Source organism: Chiloscyllium plagiosum, chromosome 7 (genome assembly GCF_004010195.1).
Source record: "Chiloscyllium plagiosum isolate BGI_BamShark_2017 chromosome 7, ASM401019v2, whole genome shotgun sequence".
NCBI classification, from domain to species: Eukaryota; Metazoa; Chordata; class Chondrichthyes; order Orectolobiformes; family Hemiscylliidae; genus Chiloscyllium; species Chiloscyllium plagiosum.
In genome coordinates, this window is record NC_057716.1 from 88,910,186 (window position 1) to 88,928,413 (window position 18,228).

The 18,228-nt window shown below is 40.3% G+C and overlaps 1 protein-coding gene across 4 annotated transcripts in view; it reads right to left on the bottom strand.

The window, feature by feature from the left end:
• Positions 1-4,450: 4,450 nt before the first annotated feature.
• The window catches only part of cacnb4a (calcium channel, voltage-dependent, beta 4a subunit), a 344,931-nt gene continuing 331,153 nt past the window's right edge, over positions 4,451-18,228 (bottom strand). For 3 of the 4 annotated variants that reach the window (XM_043694193.1, XM_043694194.1, XM_043694196.1), the window contains 2 exons: positions 16,490-16,675; positions 4,451-7,060 (listed from right to left, as the gene is read on the bottom strand). In XM_043694193.1, the coding sequence (XP_043550128.1) occupies positions 6,803-7,060; positions 16,490-16,675 (444 nt within the window). In that variant the 3' untranslated portion in view covers positions 4,451-6,802. The remainder of the gene's footprint in view (positions 7,061-16,489; positions 16,676-18,228) is intronic. The other variant, XM_043694197.1, reaches the window with a different exon arrangement.

Here is an 18,228-nt window from a genome sequence, read left to right on the forward strand (position 1 = left end):
GATGGGATTTTAAGGCAATTGACAGTGGTTGCACAGTTGCTATTAGGCTAGCTTTTGGGTCCAGACTTCTTTAAAAAATTGAATTCAGATTTCACCATCCGTCCTGATGGAATTCAAACACATGTCCCTATCTGCCGAAGGCAATGACAAAACATGGCACTACCTTGCTGTGCATAGTCATGGACCAAAGATGTCCATGTTTGCCAATTCCCTGTCAGGTCATGGTGCCTGAAGACACAGAGAAAAAAAATGCAGAGCATTCACTGGAATTCAGTTACAAGTAAAACAACCTTTGAACTCAAAAGAGAGAAAACATGAAAAAATGGGAAAGGAAAATGTGGAACCCAAAAGAGAAACAAAGTGAAAATCAAAGGGAAAGGCAAGAACTTAAATTTGAATTTCAAAGAGCAAGAGAAAGGGAAAGAAGTAATTTCCCAGAGAAAGAGAAGAAAGGAACTATAAACTGGAGACAAAAATGTTAACATAACTTTTATGGGGAGTAATAGATAGGTTTGGAAAGGTGTGACACTTAACTTCTGGTTTTGATTTGGCAAGGACCTTTACTTTATTGAGGAAGAAACCAAAATACCTTTTTACAGTGGCCACAAGAAAACTGGACAAGCCTATCACAAAATGTTTTGGTAGAAAAAACATTGGGGACTTCTGCAACTTTTTATGAGGAATAGTCTGCAGATTATAGCACATTGAAGACTGCTGTGCTTGATGCATATCAGTTGCAGAAGCTTATAGATTGAGGAAGAGACAAAAATAAAATTGTGGAATTTTCTAGAGAGAAATAAATGGTGGCTGGTTTGGAGGACATAGTTGTAGATAGATTTAAGGAGCCTTAGAGAGAAGTTGCTCATGGAAGAATTTGGAAAAAGGTTTTTTTTTAAGAATCCCTAGTGTGGAAACAAGCCGTTCGGCCCAATAGAACAAAAATTGATCCTTTGGTCCAACACAGCTACAAAGACCAGACATCCCAATCTGACCTAGTCCCATTTGCCAGCATTTTGCTGATAACTCTCTAAACCCTTCCTATTCATGTGCCTATACAGATGCCTTTCAAATGCAGTAATTGTGCCAGCCTCCACCACTTCCTCTGGCAGCTCATTCCACACACACACCATCCTCTACCCCTCAGGTCCATTTTAAATCTTTAAACTCTCACTTTAAACCTATGCCCTCCCATTTTGGACTCCACTATCCTGGGGAAAAGACCTTGGCTATTCACCCTATCCACGCCCCTTATGATTTTATAAACCTTTATATGGTCACCCCTTGGCCTCCAACACTCCAGGGAAAAAAAGCATCAGCCTATTCAGCCTCTCCCTATAACTCAAACTGTCTAGTCCCAGCAACATCTTTGTGAATCTTTTCTGCACCTTCTCAAGTTTAACAACATCCTTCTTATAGAAGGGCGACCAGAATTGTTTGCAGTATTTTAAAAAAGGCATCACTAATGTCCTGCACAGCTACAAAATGTTGTCCCAACTCCTATACTCAATGTTCAGACCAATGAAGGCAAGCTTGCCAAATGCCTTTTTCACCACCCTGTACCTGCAACTCCACTTTCAAAGAACTGTGCACCGCACCCCTGGTCTCCATAGAATTCCTATTAGAATCAAACACTGCCTAGAAGACGATGACTGTATAATATTTGGGAGACATGCTGCTTTTGGCTGATATTTATCAAGTATTTTGAAAACACATCAGCAGAAGCGGTTGCAAATCCACGGAAAAGCTGGAGGCATACACAAATGTCTACTGAACTGGACACTAATTACGTAATAATTGGGAGGGCAAAATTGAAAAGGCAAACGGTTCTCAGAATAGATAAAACATTAATTTCAACAAGACCAACTTGTTACTTTTGCTGTAAAAGAAAATGTTACAACATGTAAAAGCAGAGGGCCCTGCTTGTGGTGCATTCGTAGCATCCCTACCACTAGAAAGGAGTTCAAGTCCCACTTGCTCCAGAGGTGTATTATAACAATTCTGAATAGCTGCTTAGAAAAATAGGTTAAATAAAAAAAAAGCAGATTGATGGAAATTAAAATCCAAGTCACTTGCTTTTGTGTGCTTGATATTTCTCCAGGGAATGCCTTACCAGCAGGTGGAGCTGGTGTAAAGCCAATTCAATCTAATGCATCAAACAATGGGTTTGTTTTTTGACTTATTCATGGGATGTGGGCATCATTGGTAGGCATTTATTGCCCATTCCCTCATTCCCCACATTGCTTTGGGATGAAGTTGCATGCAGGCCACACCAGGTATATCTAGTTGATTTCCTTCTCTAAAAGAAGTTAGTGAACGGGATGGGTTTTTTTGCACCGTTGTTGAAAAATGTGGTGCTGGAAAAGCACAGCCGGTCAGGCAGTAACCAAGGAGTAGGAGAATTGACGTTTCGAGTATAAGGTCTTCATCAGTTGCCTGACTGGCTGTGCTTTTCCAGCACCACACTTTTCAACTCTGATCTCCAGCATTTGCAGTCCTCACTTTCTCCTGGGTTTTTTGCATGACAATCAACATTAGTTAAATATTACTGCTACCTTTCTCTCCTGAATTGATATTCCAGACATTCTTTTCCTTTTACTGAATTCAATTTTCACCATCTGATATGATGGGATTTGAACACGTTCCTAGAACATTAGCCTGGGGCTCTGGGTTACGAGCGCGGTGATATTATTACCATTTCATTGCCATCTAGGTCTACTGGGATATAAGACGTTATGGGAAAGTTACATTTGCGGGTGAAGTAATTGCATTTCTGTTTAATAAAGAACCCAAAAAAAGATTATTACTTTTAGAGGAGACTCGAGAAGGTGACGGCTTTATCATGATACTATTAATCCAGAAACCAGCTAATGTTCTGGGGACATGGGTTCAAATCCTGCCATGGCAGATGGTGGAATTTGAATTCAATAAAGAATCTGGAATTAAGGTTCTAATAATGACCATGAAACCATTGTCGATTGTTGGAAAAATCCATCTGGTTCATTTATATCCATTAGGGAAGGAAACTGCCATCCTTATCTGGTCTGGCCCACATGTGGCTCCAGATCCTTAGAAATGTGATTGACTCTGAATTGCCCTCTGGACAATTAGGGATGGGGCAATAAATGTTTGCCCAGCCAGAGATGCCCACATCCTGTGAGTAAATACAAAAAAATGGATTTGGCTCAGAGCCTTATGTTAGCAAAAGATATGAACCTTCCTGAGAGTTCATTAGATTGAAATGTATTGATGTAAGTTATCGATGGAAATTGCTTACCAATCCCATTGTGTACAGTGAATTTAAATTTTGCTTTAATCAACAGATCTGTTATTATAGAAGTGGTGTCAAACTTGCCTGTTAACTATACACTAGCTTTTGAAACTAACACATAGGAAATGGGAATCAAGATGTCAGTTCCTACTCCAACCAACGGTGCATGCACTTCCTTCAAGCAATTACTTCATCCTGAAACCAGAGATGCTGCTGTCTCCATTTCCCTTACCTCCTTTTGTCCCTCTCCCTGTTTCCCTTATCACTCAGCCCATTCTCTGCCATTCCTTTCTCACTGACCCCTGCCAACTACCCTGTTCCATTCACTCTCCCAATTCCCCTCCCAGATCTTCTAGATTCATTATGCTACTCTTTCCATTCCCTCTGCCATTCTCCTTACCTCCCCCGTCAATCTCTCTGCTCCCCTTTTTTCATCTGCAGTACTCTGTTCTGGAAGCAAACCAGCTGCAAGGCACCATGCAGAATGCAGAACAGATTAGTCAAATGTGAAGGAAGCAGCAAGGGAATCAAAGGTAATGTAGAGAGGGGTGGGGAATGCAGCAAGGGGGAGCGGTTGAAGTGAGGAAGGCAGGGAATAGTGAGAGGCTGTCAGTGAACAAGTTTCAAAAGTGAATTAAACCTTTTAGTTTCCCATGGTGTACCAATTACCAGTTCTTAAGGCAGCATTGATCTGGGTTTGTGCTGTACTGGAAAATATCCTGTAATTATCTAAATTAACTTAGAGTTTCACATATCAGATGCCTGGGGCATCACTGTTCATTTGGTTGTAGCTATAAGGACTCTATTTTCGTGGAGAGTGCAACATGTTGTGAGTTAGGGGGAATGTTCCTTTCTATGGTTGAAAGGACAAATTACGCACAAAAGGTTAAAAAAAAGCTTATTCATTTTTTTCAGCCATTTAGATTAGATTAGATTACAGTGTGGAAACAGGCCCTTCGGGCCAACAAGTCCACACTGACCCACCGAAGCGTAACCCACCCATACCCCTACATTTAACCCTTACCGAACACTACGAGCAATTTAGTATGGCCAATTCACCTGGCCCTGCACATCTTTGGATGGTGGGAGGAAACCGGAGCACCCGGAGGAAACCCACGCAGACACGGGGAGAACATGCAAACTCCACACAGTCAATCGCCTGAGGCGGGAATTGAACCCGGGTCTCTGGCGCTGTGAGGCAGCAGTGCTAACCACTGTGCCACCGTGCCGCCCATTTGTTACAGCAAAAGTTTTAAATACTTCTCATGGCATTCTTTTCTGAAAGTTTGGATTTCTTTTTAAAAACAGATTGTAATAGAATTGCCTCTTTTGTCTTTACTTAAGCCTATACTCATGTTGCAATCCAGATTATGGAAAGAATATGAAAAGGTGCTGCTTTCTCAGAAGCACTGACCACCACTTGTCCCATAAACAAGATCAGTGGGTGCTAGAAAACTAAACACCAACTGATGTGTTGGTTTATAGCTCCACTCACTCACCACCCTATCCCCTCCCTCAGCATCTGCCAACAATTATATTCAGCTGACAGAACTCTCACCTCTAGGGCCCTAATGGAAAAGCAGTAGTGTCCCTTCCTATGAGCCAAGAGGCCTGAGTTAAAATCCCACATTTTCTGGAGGCATGTTATAACATCTCTGAAGAGGTTGATTATGTAATATCAGCACTCTCACCTCTGACTCAAGAAAACTGTAGATGAAGTCCCTTGCAGAGTTGTGATCACAAAATCTACACTGACATTCTACTGCAGTGTTGCATGGGTAATATGCTAAACCTCTGTGCATGTTCCCAAGGCATTATTTCAAAGAGAGAACAGGGAAATTTTCCCCAGTGCCTTGGCTGATATTTTCCCATCAAGTCTGACATTAAGACAATTGTCACACATTACTTGGCTGGGGCTTGCAGCGTGCAATTTAGCTGGTGCATTTTATATGCTGCAACAATAATGACCCAGAAGACAAAAATGTACTTAGTTGACTGCAAAACTTTTTGGGACATCCTGAAACTGTGTATTTGCCTCAGCTGTACCACAAACCAAACGCATATTGTCAAATAAACTTATTCATGATGTTTTCTTCCCTTTTCCCTCCCTACACTCAATACTCTCCCTGCCCTCTATCCCACTTCTAGCTGGTCATGCTTGTGTAACTCATGCACTGGGAGGGAGTTAACTTCCTCCTTGTTTTGATACCATATACATTCAAATGTAAAGAAGAGATTCCAGACTCCCTAAAACACAACCGAGTACAATCACATAAAATAATCAAAGAGAGAATAAATCAAATGACAAATCATATAATGTTTGCTTGGCAAAGTGTGACAATGGTCATTGTATATACAGTTTACTATTAATTAGCCAGGATAACAAAAATCAAAGCTTCTGCACAACCTGAAATAATTTAAAGCTAAAATATTCCTAGAGGTTAATAAACCAGAGTAATGGCAATTTTGAATCCTGCAATAAAATCTGTCAGTTGCTCTATTACTGTTCCAAAGTATTTCCAAAAGACCTTACCTAGTGTTAAATTGAATTCTGTCACTCAAACTATTTTGATGGTTTATTGTCATGTTATTGTCTAAGCTTGTATTCTCTTAAAAAATTAAGGAATAAATAAGTGGACACCATTATACAAGGTGTCCTGGTAACAGACTGTGACTTTACTAGAATTTGGTGGACAAATGCTTCTGCTAACTAATAACATTGAATTCTCTACACATGAAAAATATAGGAATTAATATTGGCAAGATAATGTACAGCCTGAATTCATTCTTTATAAATAATACCTTTCAAAAAACCATACACAATAGCAAATGCATTAAAGCTAAATTTGTTAAGTTTAAATAATATTGTGCCTGTAAATCTGTGATTAGTTACTTGTTGCTTGTCTCATGCAAGTAAATGTGCTGCACATTTAATGGAGAGCTGTGTAAATTCTGGAATCGTACACTGAAGCAAAATTTGTTGAAACAATGGTAGTGCATGGTTGTACTGCATTACCATTAATTGCTAACAAGAAATCGGGTGAAGAGTATTATGCATTAAAGGAGCTTTGTCACTGCATTGGGAAGTGTTTAGCAGGTTAAGTGCTAGGAACCTACCTGGACTCAAGGTCTCACTGACTGTAGATCTAAGTTGGCATTGCAACAGAGCAAGTGACTGTGTTAATATATGGTCATTTTATGTGTTAAAAATATATATTTGCAGGTGTGATCAGTGGCACAGTGACCATAACTCACGGTAACACAGATCAGACTACCGCACATTTTTCATATTTCCAAATCTAGGAAGGTGTTTGTGAAAACACTTCACCAGCGTGCCTTCCTTATGAGCAAGCCAGATGTAAAATAAAAAAAAGAGAGTTTCTGAAAACCATACGGAGTTGTTTCAATAATAAATTGGTAAATACTGCCTAGATACTTCCCTGTTTACGAGTTACATGTTGCAAGGCAGGGGTTTACTTTTCTTAAAAAAAAATTTCCTCTATGTTGCATCTTGTAAGTGAATAGCAACAGTTTTCATAGCCTGTGCTGAGAATCGTGGCTGTGGCCTCCAGGTGATCCATGACTCCTTCTTGATTTGTACGTGTCCTGATAGGGATCAGAATATTCCTCCTCCACGAGTGGGTATTGGCCTCGGCTGTGCTGGGAACCTGAAGACAAGCGGTTACGGTTCTTGCGTGCCCTCTCATTGTGACCATTTTCATCAGAGTGCACCAGGCGTGTTCGTTCAGGTAAGTGTTCACCAGAGTGATTGCTGTTGCTCATCCGCTGGCCCTAGTTAATACAAAAGGTAGAGTTAGATTAATGGACTGGATGTAACTTAGCATGGAAGAGCGTAGCAGACCAACGTTATGGAAATGAGTTTGGACCATGTGTGGGAAGTTATCACAGTGATACAATTTGTGAGAATATTTTTGAATGGTCATTTTTACCTTGTACGAAATAAGTGCTTTTAAAGTTTCTGGAGCCTAGAAAGCTATTTCACTGATGAAGCTATTTTGACTTATCCAGAGTAGTTGAACCAGTCTCTGTGGCCTGTGCTTGAAGGGGTGAAGACTGGGAAAATGTCAACATCAGTCAATCTTAAATGACAATATTTCAGTGAGCAAATGGTTAATCTATGGAATTGATACCCAAAGGAAAAAAGATCAAAGCAGAGTTCATTCAAATGCAAATTAGAAAATAGCATTGGATAACACAGCACATGAGGCTTCCAGGTTGTGACATGCATTAAATGCTCGGGAGAGAAAAATGGGATTTTGGAACCATATTTCCCAAAGTTGTCCACTTCCACCATTTTATCCACCTCATGATAATCCACCTCATGAATTGAATTAAATGGAATTGAATTGAATTTATTGTCACGTGTACCAAGGTACAGTGAAGAGTTTTGTCTTGCAAGCAATAAAGGCAGATCACAGAGTTAAGTAGCATAGATAGTAAATAATAGGTAAACAGTGACAAAAACAAAAACACAGGTACAGGTGAATGTTAAGAGTTTGTGAGTCCATTCAGTATTCTAACAACAGTATGGTAGAAACTGTTTTGAAACCGGCTGATGCATGTGTTCAGACTTCCGTACCTTCTCCTCGATGGTAGAGATTGTAGAAAAACATTGCCAGGGTGGGATGGATCTTTGAGAACGCTGGTGGCCTTTCCTTGACAGCGGACTTGGCAGATGGATTCCATAGATGGGAGGTTGGCCTTTGTGATTGTCCAGGCGGAGTTCACCACTCTCTGTAACTGTTTCTGATCTTGAATGGTACAGTTGCTATACCAAGTAGTGATACATCCAGACAGAATGCTCTCGATGGTGCACCTATAAAAGTTGGCACGGGTATTCGCCATCATGCCAAATTTCCTCAGCTACCTGAGGAAGAGACGTTGTTAGGTCTTTGTCACCAGTATGTCCACATGAAGAGTCCAAGAAAGCTTGTTATGAATGACCACTCCCAGGAGCTTGACAGACTTGTTTGTTGCAGACTAGCAGCTATCCATTGCCATGATAAGAGAACTCAATTATCTTTGGAGAAGATGAGTATCAAGATGGTGAAAGATGAACTAGATGGACTATTGCCTTCACGCATCCAGTAATTCCTTTGTTCATTTAAAAGAAGCTCGAGTAATATTGGCCCAATTAATTCCTTCAGAACACCAGTGAAACGTTTAATGTGATTCACTGTAAATTGTATTCAGATTATGCTCCCAATGTTTGCAGAATGACAAAACTTTGCTATCCATTGTTCACCAACTGTCTACATGTATTTTGATTGTTACCAAGGCACTTCCATGTCCATTTGAGCCTTTGATGTATCCAGGATTTAATAGCTGGGCTTGTGAGTTTGATACCAAAAAACAACTTGACATAATGGTGTTATGAGTCTAGAATAGAACACAGCAGGTCAAGCAGCATCCAAGGAATAGGAAAATCAACGTTGAAGGGCTTTTGCCTGAAACTTCGATTTTTCTGCTCCTTGGATGCTGTCTGACTTGCTGTGCATTTCCAGCACTACTCTAATCTAGACTCTGATCTCCAGCATCTGCAGTCCTCACTTTCACTATAATGGTGTTATGAGCCAGTCCAGCTGCCAGTCTAAACCTAAGGGGTAATCTTGTGGACACAGCACTGGTCCCAGTTCAGCTCTGCATCGGTCTTTTTTCTGCCATATCTTGTCTCACTCAGGCACTTTATAGGCTAGCGGTGGACCCTCCCCTTGTATCAAGGACTCTGTAGTGCAATCAGAGGCAGTGCCATTGGAGAGATGTGGGGAAAGGAGTCAGCTGCAAGGGAAGGGGTGAATCTCAGACAGAGCCCAATTATTTCCACTGCTGAGTTCCATGATCACTGACAAGTGACGTTGAACTAGGATCTCTGTTCTCCATTCCCCTCTAACCACCCCTTAGTCTGAGAGCCTGCAAGAAACCTCACATGTTTACTCCTTGCATGCAAGTCCCTACAGTGGCAGAAAAATGAGCTGGTGAAATTGGATATCATCTGCCTACTTGATATTGGGCGGGAAAGCTGTCAATGGGACTGGCTGCGAAGGTAGCAGGGTTTCCAACTAGCACTTGAATACCTCATCTCTGCTTGCCATGGGTAGGGCAAACATTCCACCTCTAATGTCCCAAATGAAGATCTCCACTTCAGCATCTTTGACTGGCCAAATTTCGTTTCTCACTTTTTCTACCCATCTATAATCTATGCTTTTGGCTAATCAAGAAGTGCAATTAGAGAGATAAATATTGAATCCTTTGTATTTTAGATAATAGCACAGTTTTATAGTCATGTACAAAGTTTAGCTGATGTGTTGTTAACAGAAAGTTTCTGGGAAATGTCGTCTGAGTGCAATGTCAATTTCAGTTCATTATCTCATTTCATTCACTTGGAAATTTGTGTACCATTTTGGTCTTCTTACCTATGAAAATATATATTTACCAGAGAGCCTTCACCAAGTTGATCCCTGAGGTCACAGGTTTGTTGAATAAGGAGAGACTGGGTTGACCATATACACTGGAGTTTAGAAAAATGAGGTGGGACCTCAATGAATCACATAAAATTCCGATGGAGAGACTGGATGAGGGGGTGATGTGCCTTCAGCTGTTTGTTTGTGTGTGTGTGTCTGGACCAGGGGGCCACAGTCTCAGGATATGTTGTGGACCATTGAGAACTGAGATGAGGAGATATTACTTCACTCAGAGGATGATGAGTCTCTAGAATCCTTAACCATTAAAAGACTGTGGAGGCCAAGTTATTGAATGCATTTAAGAAATAAATAGATAGATTTCTCGACATGAAAGGCATCAAGACGTATGAGGAGAGAATGAAATGTGGTATTGAGATATTGAATGGCAGAGAAGGCTGATCAGGGTGAATGATCTAAATTTACACCTTTTCCTATGTTTCTAATTGAACAGATCTGATTTGATTATCCCTTTTTTGCTCAGGGTTTACTAGTTCGCAAACAGGTATGTTGTTTCCCTTTGTGTTACATTTGCATTGCAGTACAGCAAACAAATTTTCTTATTTGCTATTATGCCACACTAAGTGTCCTTTCTCTCTATTCTTTATGACCTTCTCAATGACAGGACTCCCCTGAAGACGATACTTCAATGTAGAACAGTTGCCAGGCACCATCATATAAATTTGAACCAAACCTGTATTAGACAATGAGTTAAAGGGATTGGTGCTGGTGCAATTTCACCAAATGGAATGCAGCAATTCAAAAAATGCTTCAAGAAGAGGGAGAAGAAGGTCTCTCAGCTGGAAGGTGTATCTGTCCAGGGTTTTCAGAAAGCACTTCTTGTACCTGAACCTCAGCAATGACCAATGTTTGATGTGCCTGTGCTTCACAAAGGAGGTCATCATTGACATCTTCCTGTTGCTACAACCCCAGAGCATATCACCAATGACTGAAGATTGAGCATGACCTTAAACTCACATGCATCAGGTTCCTTCCAGGCTGCTGCTGTTAACCAAATATTAGTGACATGTTTCACTGTGGAATGCATAAGGAAGATCACTGAGATTCACTTTGCAAAGGAATTTAACTTCATTTCATTCCCTTTTGTCAGAGAGAGGCTGGTGAGGAATGCTTAAGATTTTGGAAGGATTGCAGTCTTCTGCATGCAACAAGGTGTCAGTGACTGTTATAGGAAAGATATTATTAAGCTAGAGAAGGTTCAGAAGAGATTTACCAGGATGTTTCCGGGTTTGGAAGGCGTGAGTTATGAAGAAAGGCTGGATAGGCTGGGACTTTCTTCACTGGAGCATAGGAAGTTGAGAGGTGACTTTATAGACATTTATAAAATCATAAGAGGTATAGATAGCGTTAATTGGAGGTGGCTTTTCCCTATGATGAGGAATTTCAAGGTTGGGGTCATACTTTTAATGTGAGAGGAGAGAGATTTAAAGAAGATATGAGGAGCAAATATTTATATAGAGGGTGGTTCGTGTGTGGAAGGAACTTCCTGAGGAAGTAGTGGATGCAGGTACAGTTACAATATTTAAAAGACACTTGGATAGGTACATAGAGTCATAGAAATGTACAGCATGGAAACAGACACTTCAGTGTAACTCATCCATGCTGACCAGGTATCCTAACCTAATCAAGTCCCATTTGCAAGAACTTGGAAGCTTCAGGATGTCAGGACTCTGCTCTGTTGAATTATTTGTGGTTGCATGACTCTCATTTTCATGTTGCACATGTGTGTTGGTGTTGGAAACTGGAGTCATGAGCCATGTCATTAGCCATGTCATTAGCACACAGCCCTCCTCACCTAGTTTTATACTCTTTTGTTTCAGTGATGGCTGATATACTATAGATATCAGAGTTTCAGCAAGATGACTACACTGTGATAGTTGACAGGAATTGGTCATAGATGACCTGCATGGTCATATACCAGCTAAGAGGAATTTCTTTGTTTCTCAAATGCCTCAAGTTATTTTGTCATGTGCATGGAATCAGTGTGCAGGCAGTCATAGAGTCATACAGCACAGAAACAGACCCTTTGGTCCAACCTGTCCATACCAAATATAATCCCAAATTAAATAGTTCCACCTGACTGCTCCAGACACATTTCCCTCCAAACCTTCCCTATTTGCCAGAAGAAGTGGTGGAGTCTGATACAAATATAACATTTAAAAGACATCTGGATAATTCAACAGATAGGAAGGGTTTAGCGGGAAATGGGCCAAGTACTTGCAAATGGGACTTGATTAGGTTAGGATACCTGGTCAGCATGGATGAGTTACACTGAAGTGTCTGTTTCCATGCTGTACATTTCTATGACTCTATGTACCTATCCAAGTGTCTTTTAAATATTGTAACTGTACCTGCATCCACTACTTCCTCAGGAAGTTCCTTCCACACACGAACCACCCTCTATATAAATATTTGCTCCTCATATCTTCTTTAAATCTCTCTCCTCTCACATTAAAAGTATGACCCCAACCTTGAAATTCCTCATCATAGGGAAAAGCCACCTCCAATTAACGCTATCTATACCTCTTATGATTTTATAAATGTCTATAAAGTCACCTCTCAACTTCCTATGCTCCAGTGAAGAAAGTCCCAGCCTATCCAGCCTTTCTTCATAACTCACGCCTTCCAAACCCGGAAACATCCTGGTAAATCTCTTCTGAACCTTCTCTAGCTTAATAATATCTTTCCTATAACAGTCACTGACACCTTGTTGCATGCAGAAGACTGCAATCCTTCCAAAATCTTAAGCATTCCTCACCAGCCTCTCTCTGACAAAAGGGAATGAAATGAAGTTAAATTCCTTTGCAAAGTGAATCTCAGTGATCTTCCTTATGCATTCCACAGTGAAACATGTCACTAATATTTGGTTAACAGCAGCAGCCTGGAAGGAACCTGATGCATGTGAGTTTAAGGTCATGCTCAATCTTCAGTCATTGGTGATATGCTCTGGGGTTGTAGCAACAGGAAGATGTCAATGATGACCTCCTTTGTGAAGCACAGGCACATCAAACATTGGTCATTGCTGAGGTTCAGGTACAAGAAGTGCTTTCTGAAAACCCTGGACAGATACACCTTCCAGCTGAGAGACCTTCTTCTCCCTCTTCTTGAAGCATTTTTTGAATTGCTGCATTCCATTTGGTGAAATTGCACCAGCACCAATCCCTTTAACTCATTGTCTAATACAGGTTTGGTTCAAATTTATATGATGGTGCCTGGCAACTGTTCTACATTGAAGTATCGTCTTCAGGGGAGTCCTGTCATTGAGAAGGTCATAAAGAATAGAGAGAAAGGACACTTAGTGTGGCATAATAGCAAATAAGAAAATTTGTTTGCTGTACTGCAATGCAAATGTAACACAAAGGGAAACAACATACCTGTTTGCGAACTAGTAAACCCTGAGCAAAAAAGGGATAATCAAATCAGATCTGTTCAATTAGAAACATAGGAAAAGGTGTAAATTTAGATCATTCACCCTGATCAGCCTTCTCTGCCATTCAATATCTCAATACCACATTTCATTCTCTCCTCATACGTCTTGATGCCTTTCATGTCGAGAAATCTATCTATTTATTTCTTAAATGCATTCAATAACTTGGCCTCCACAGTCTTTTAATGGTTAAGGATTCTAGAGACTCATCATCCTCTGAGTGAAGTAATATCTCCTCATCTCAGTTCTCAATGGTCCACAACATATCCTGAGACTGTGGCCCCCTGGTCCAGACACACACACACAAACAAACAGCTGGAGGCACATCACCCCCTCATCCAGTCTCTCCATCGGAATTTTATGTGATTCATTGAGGTCCCACCTCATTTTTCTAAACTCCAGTGTATATGGTCAACCCAGTCTCTCCTTATTCAACAAACCTGTGACCTCAGGGATCAACTTGGTGAAGGCTCTCTGGTAAATATATATTTTCATAGGTAAGAAGACCAAAATGGTACACAAATTTCCAAGTGAATGAAATGAGATAATGAACTGAAATTGACATTGCACTCAGACGACATTTCCCAGAAACTTTCTGTTAACAACACATCAGCTAAACTTTGTACATGACTATAAAACTGTGCTATTATCTAAAATACAAAGGATTCAATATTTATCTCTCTAATTGCACTTCTTGATTAGCCAAAAGCATAGATTATAGATGGGTAGAAAAAGTGAGAAACGAAATGAGTTACACTGAAGTGTCTGTTTCCATGCTGTACATTTCTATGACTCTATGTACTTATCCAAGTGTCTTTTAAATATTGTAACTGTACCTGCATCCACCACTTCCTCAGGAAGTTCCTTCCACACACGAACCACCCTCTATATAAATCCTACAATAGTCAGCTGAGAAAGTTTCAGGATTTGTGGTGATTGGCGCATACTGCACAATCTCAGTATCATGAAGAAACTGCCCCTTCCATCACTTGTGAGGCAAAACCATGAATAGGATTATCGCTGATAGGACTACATCCCATTCTTGCCTATCCTCGAAAAACAAAAGGGGACAGGTTATCAAGAATTTAGCTATCTTGGTCTTAAACATTTTCAAAGGCTCTTCTTCCACTGCCTTTTGACAAAGAGAATTCCAAAGACTCTTAATCCTCTGAGAAAAAAAGTTTTGCATCATCTCTTTCTTTAATAGATGACCACTTATTTTGAAACAGCGAACCCTATTTCTAGAGTTTCCCACATGAAGAAGCATCCTTTCAATGTCCAATCTGTTGAGACTTCTTGAGGTTTTTCTTGTGTTCCAATCAAGTAGCCTTTTACTCTTTTATCTCCAGCAATTGCAAGCTTATTCTGTTCAACGTTTTCTCAAAAGAAAACCAGCCCATAACCTTCTCTGAACTGCTTCCAATGTTTTTGCATCATTCATTAAATAAGGAGACAAGAACTGTACATAGCATGTGATCTCACTAACGTCCGTATAACTGAATCATAATCTCTCTTTTTTTAAAAACACATTTCCTCTCACAGCACAGTCCTAATTACTTGTGTACCCATATATTTAAGCTTTCTTTTTCATGCACTAGCCCTCTCCCTACTTGGGAAGTTGAGGTCACAAGAAGGTTTGGGGCTGTGGTGGTTTCAGAAGCAAGGAGAGAGGGGTGGCAGTTGTGCGGGGAGGGGGGGGGGGGAGGGAGAGCCCCCAATTCTCATTGAAAACTCTCTTGCTCATACAATTGAGTGCCAACAATGAGGGATCCCCTCTCTTCATGCCAGTGGTGGTGGGATGAGGTTCTTAGATGGGCATTAATTGCCATCCATGAGGTATCACACATCAAAGTTAATCAGAGGTGGAAATTGGCAGATCTAGATGCAACATTCTTCCAACTTCTTAAATACATACCCATCTCCAAATCTGCCTCAGGGAAGTATTAAGCTTCACCCACTACTTTCTCACTGCATTTCTACTGCCAAAACTGCATCAACTCACAGTTCTCTGTAGTAAATCCCATCTGTCTCTTGCCTGCCCAGTCTGCTAGCCTAAGACTTGTTGCATCCATTTGGCATGATCCACACCGGTTGCCCCAATTACAACTTATGTACCTTTAGCAAGTGTTGAAATTTTACACTGTTTACATTCAAGTTTATGTATGCAGGAAATATAGTGTACATAATTTTAATAAATCAAAAATAGCAATGATACTAGCACTAGCCTTTGAGAGACGACCACAGTCTACCATCCTACAGTTTGAAAAACAACCATTTATCATGACTTACTGTTCTCCATCCTTTTCTTCCTTAATACTTCCTTCTCTTACCCAACTTTTGATTTCCTGACCTCTGTCTCCTTATGACAGTTTGTGTTAAGTTTAGTTTTACAATGTTTTATTAATCATCTTGGACATTTCTTACGTTAAAGATGCAACATAAATTGTTGTTAAACCAAATAAGACTGACTGCTTTTTTCTTTCCACTGAGGTAGGATATAATGAATACATAGATGAGTCTCTGTGATAAGCTGTGATGTAACTGGAGCCTCAGTAGTCATGTGCCTGTACTATGCCAAAAGATTGGAACCTGTACAGCACAGAGTGTGCTGCTTTGTAGCTTCACCATTCGGTACAGTCTGTTCACAAATGCTGTTTAAATGTAACTCAGAAATCTGGCATGAGCTTTTATGAAGATTTGAAGAGGTCAGTCTGCATGCCAAGTATTCATCAAAGTCATCAATTTATGACCAAGCAATTCCAGTGCAAATGGCACAGGTCTATGCCATTAACTGCACATCACCTCTGATTGGGATACTGTAAGTATTGACCAAATCCATGTTAATCAGTTAACATGTCCTAGGTCAAGCCAAAAGATCAATGTGTTTCTTCACACAAGCGCTCGAAAAAATCATCCACCAGTGATTCTTTATTTTGTTCTAAGTTTCGTTTCGATATGCTGACATGAAACACAAGCACAATTGGCCTTCTGACCTCCTTCTGTGCTGTAAGATTTGCTCATGGCAAGCTTTGAAGGAGTTAGGAAATAAATGTGACACTTGTAGATGCACCACCATGCAAGCATGTTACAAAGCATTTAGATGATAGAAATTTCTTATCTATGCATGGATTTTAACTACACCCATAGCTTGATGAATATCCTAATTATGGTAAACAATTTAACATTTGTACACCTTGGTACAAGTGTCTGAGGTATTCAGATATTTGTGTTGAAGGGTCATAGCTTACTTTGTCCCATTACTTCCACAGGTAACCACATTGTTTGTGTTCATACCTGCAACCCAGAGATAGCTGAAGGATATGTTGACAGTGCGGTACTACCTAGGTTTCGGCCCAGCAATGGATTCAGTGGTGCGCTGCTGGGAGTATGTGTCGCACGCCAATATGTTTCAAGGTATTCTGCCAAATGCTCACATGCATCCTCCAATTGATTTTCATCCAGGATAACATCAAACATTTCCTGTCAAATTGAACAAAAAATAATAAAATCAACATTTTTAAGACACAAATAAACATTTTCTAAACAAGAATTACATTTTAAAGTAAATTACAGTTTAAAACTTTACAAAGCAAACTCCAAATTTAAAAGATCAGACAGTATGTTATTATTTTACAAATCAGACCTCTTGTGAAATTGTTCATGGCAAGTTAGTGGATAAGGTGAAGTATACACAATGTAAAATGGCCATTTTCTGTGCTGCAAGATCAATGATGCTCTGATCTAAGGGGTTCAGAAAATTTGCCATGTCCAAGATTTAACATAGCGAATGGGCTAAATTTTGAAATTTTAACATTTTTAGTCTTTATACTTCCAATTGGAGTTTGGTTGCCCAATATAAATATAATGCATTCAGGCTGCTCAAAATAAGATCCTAAATAAGTAGTAATTATTAAATCAATAATAATTCATATTATTACAAGTAGTGATGCAGATTAACAAGGCCATAAAAAGTCCAAAAAATTACATTAGTCACTGGATTTTCTTAACTCGAGGAATAGAACTGAAAGGTTAACGCATTTCAAAACTCTGGTGCAACCACAGTGCAGAGTTTTCATCTCCAATTCTAAATAAAAGATTGAGGTATTGGACGTCATGAGAAAGTTTTTAATGTGAGTAATCACCACTGAGATGCTACAACATGAAAGACTGATGGTTAGCATGGTGGTCAGTGCTGCTGCTTTATAGCGCCAGGGTCCCAGGTTTGATTCCAGCCTCGGTGACTGTCTGTGTGGAGCTTGTACATTCTCCCTGGGTCTGCGTGAGTTTCCTCCCACAGTCCAAAGATTTGCCTGTTAGTAGATTGGCCATGCTAAATTTCTGTAGTGACTGGGGATGTGTCGACTAGGAGAAAGTGAGACTGCAGATGCTGGAGATCAGAGTTGAAATGTGTGGTTCTGGAAAAGCAGCAGGTCAACCAACATCTGAGTAACCTTATTGAATTCTTTGAGAAGGTGACCAAGGAGGTAGATGAGGGGAAAGCGGTAGATGTGGTGTATATGGATTTTAGTAAGGCGTTTGATAAGGTTCCCCATGGTAGGCTACTTCAAAAAATACGGAGGTATGGCATTGAGGGTGAGTTGGAGGTTTGGATTAGGAATTGGCTGGCTGGAAGAAGACAGAGGGTAGTAGTTGATGGTAAAGGTTCATCTTGGAGTGCCGTTACTAGCGGTGTTCCGCAAGGATCTGTTTTGGGACCATTGCTGTTTGTCATTTTTATAAATGACCTGGAGGAGGGGCTAGAAGGTTGGGTGAGCAAGTTTGCGGATGATACGAAAGTCGGAGGAGTTGTTGACAGTGAGGAAGGATGTGGCAGGTTACAGCGGGATATAGATAAGCTGCAGAACTGGGCAGAAAGGTGGCAAATGGAGTTCAATGTAGCTAAGTGTGAGGTGATTCACTTTGGTAAGAGTAATAAAAAGATGGGATACTGGGCTAATGGTCGGATACTTGGTAGTGTGGATGAGCAGAGGGATCTTGGTGTCCATGTACACAGATCTTTACTGCAACTATAT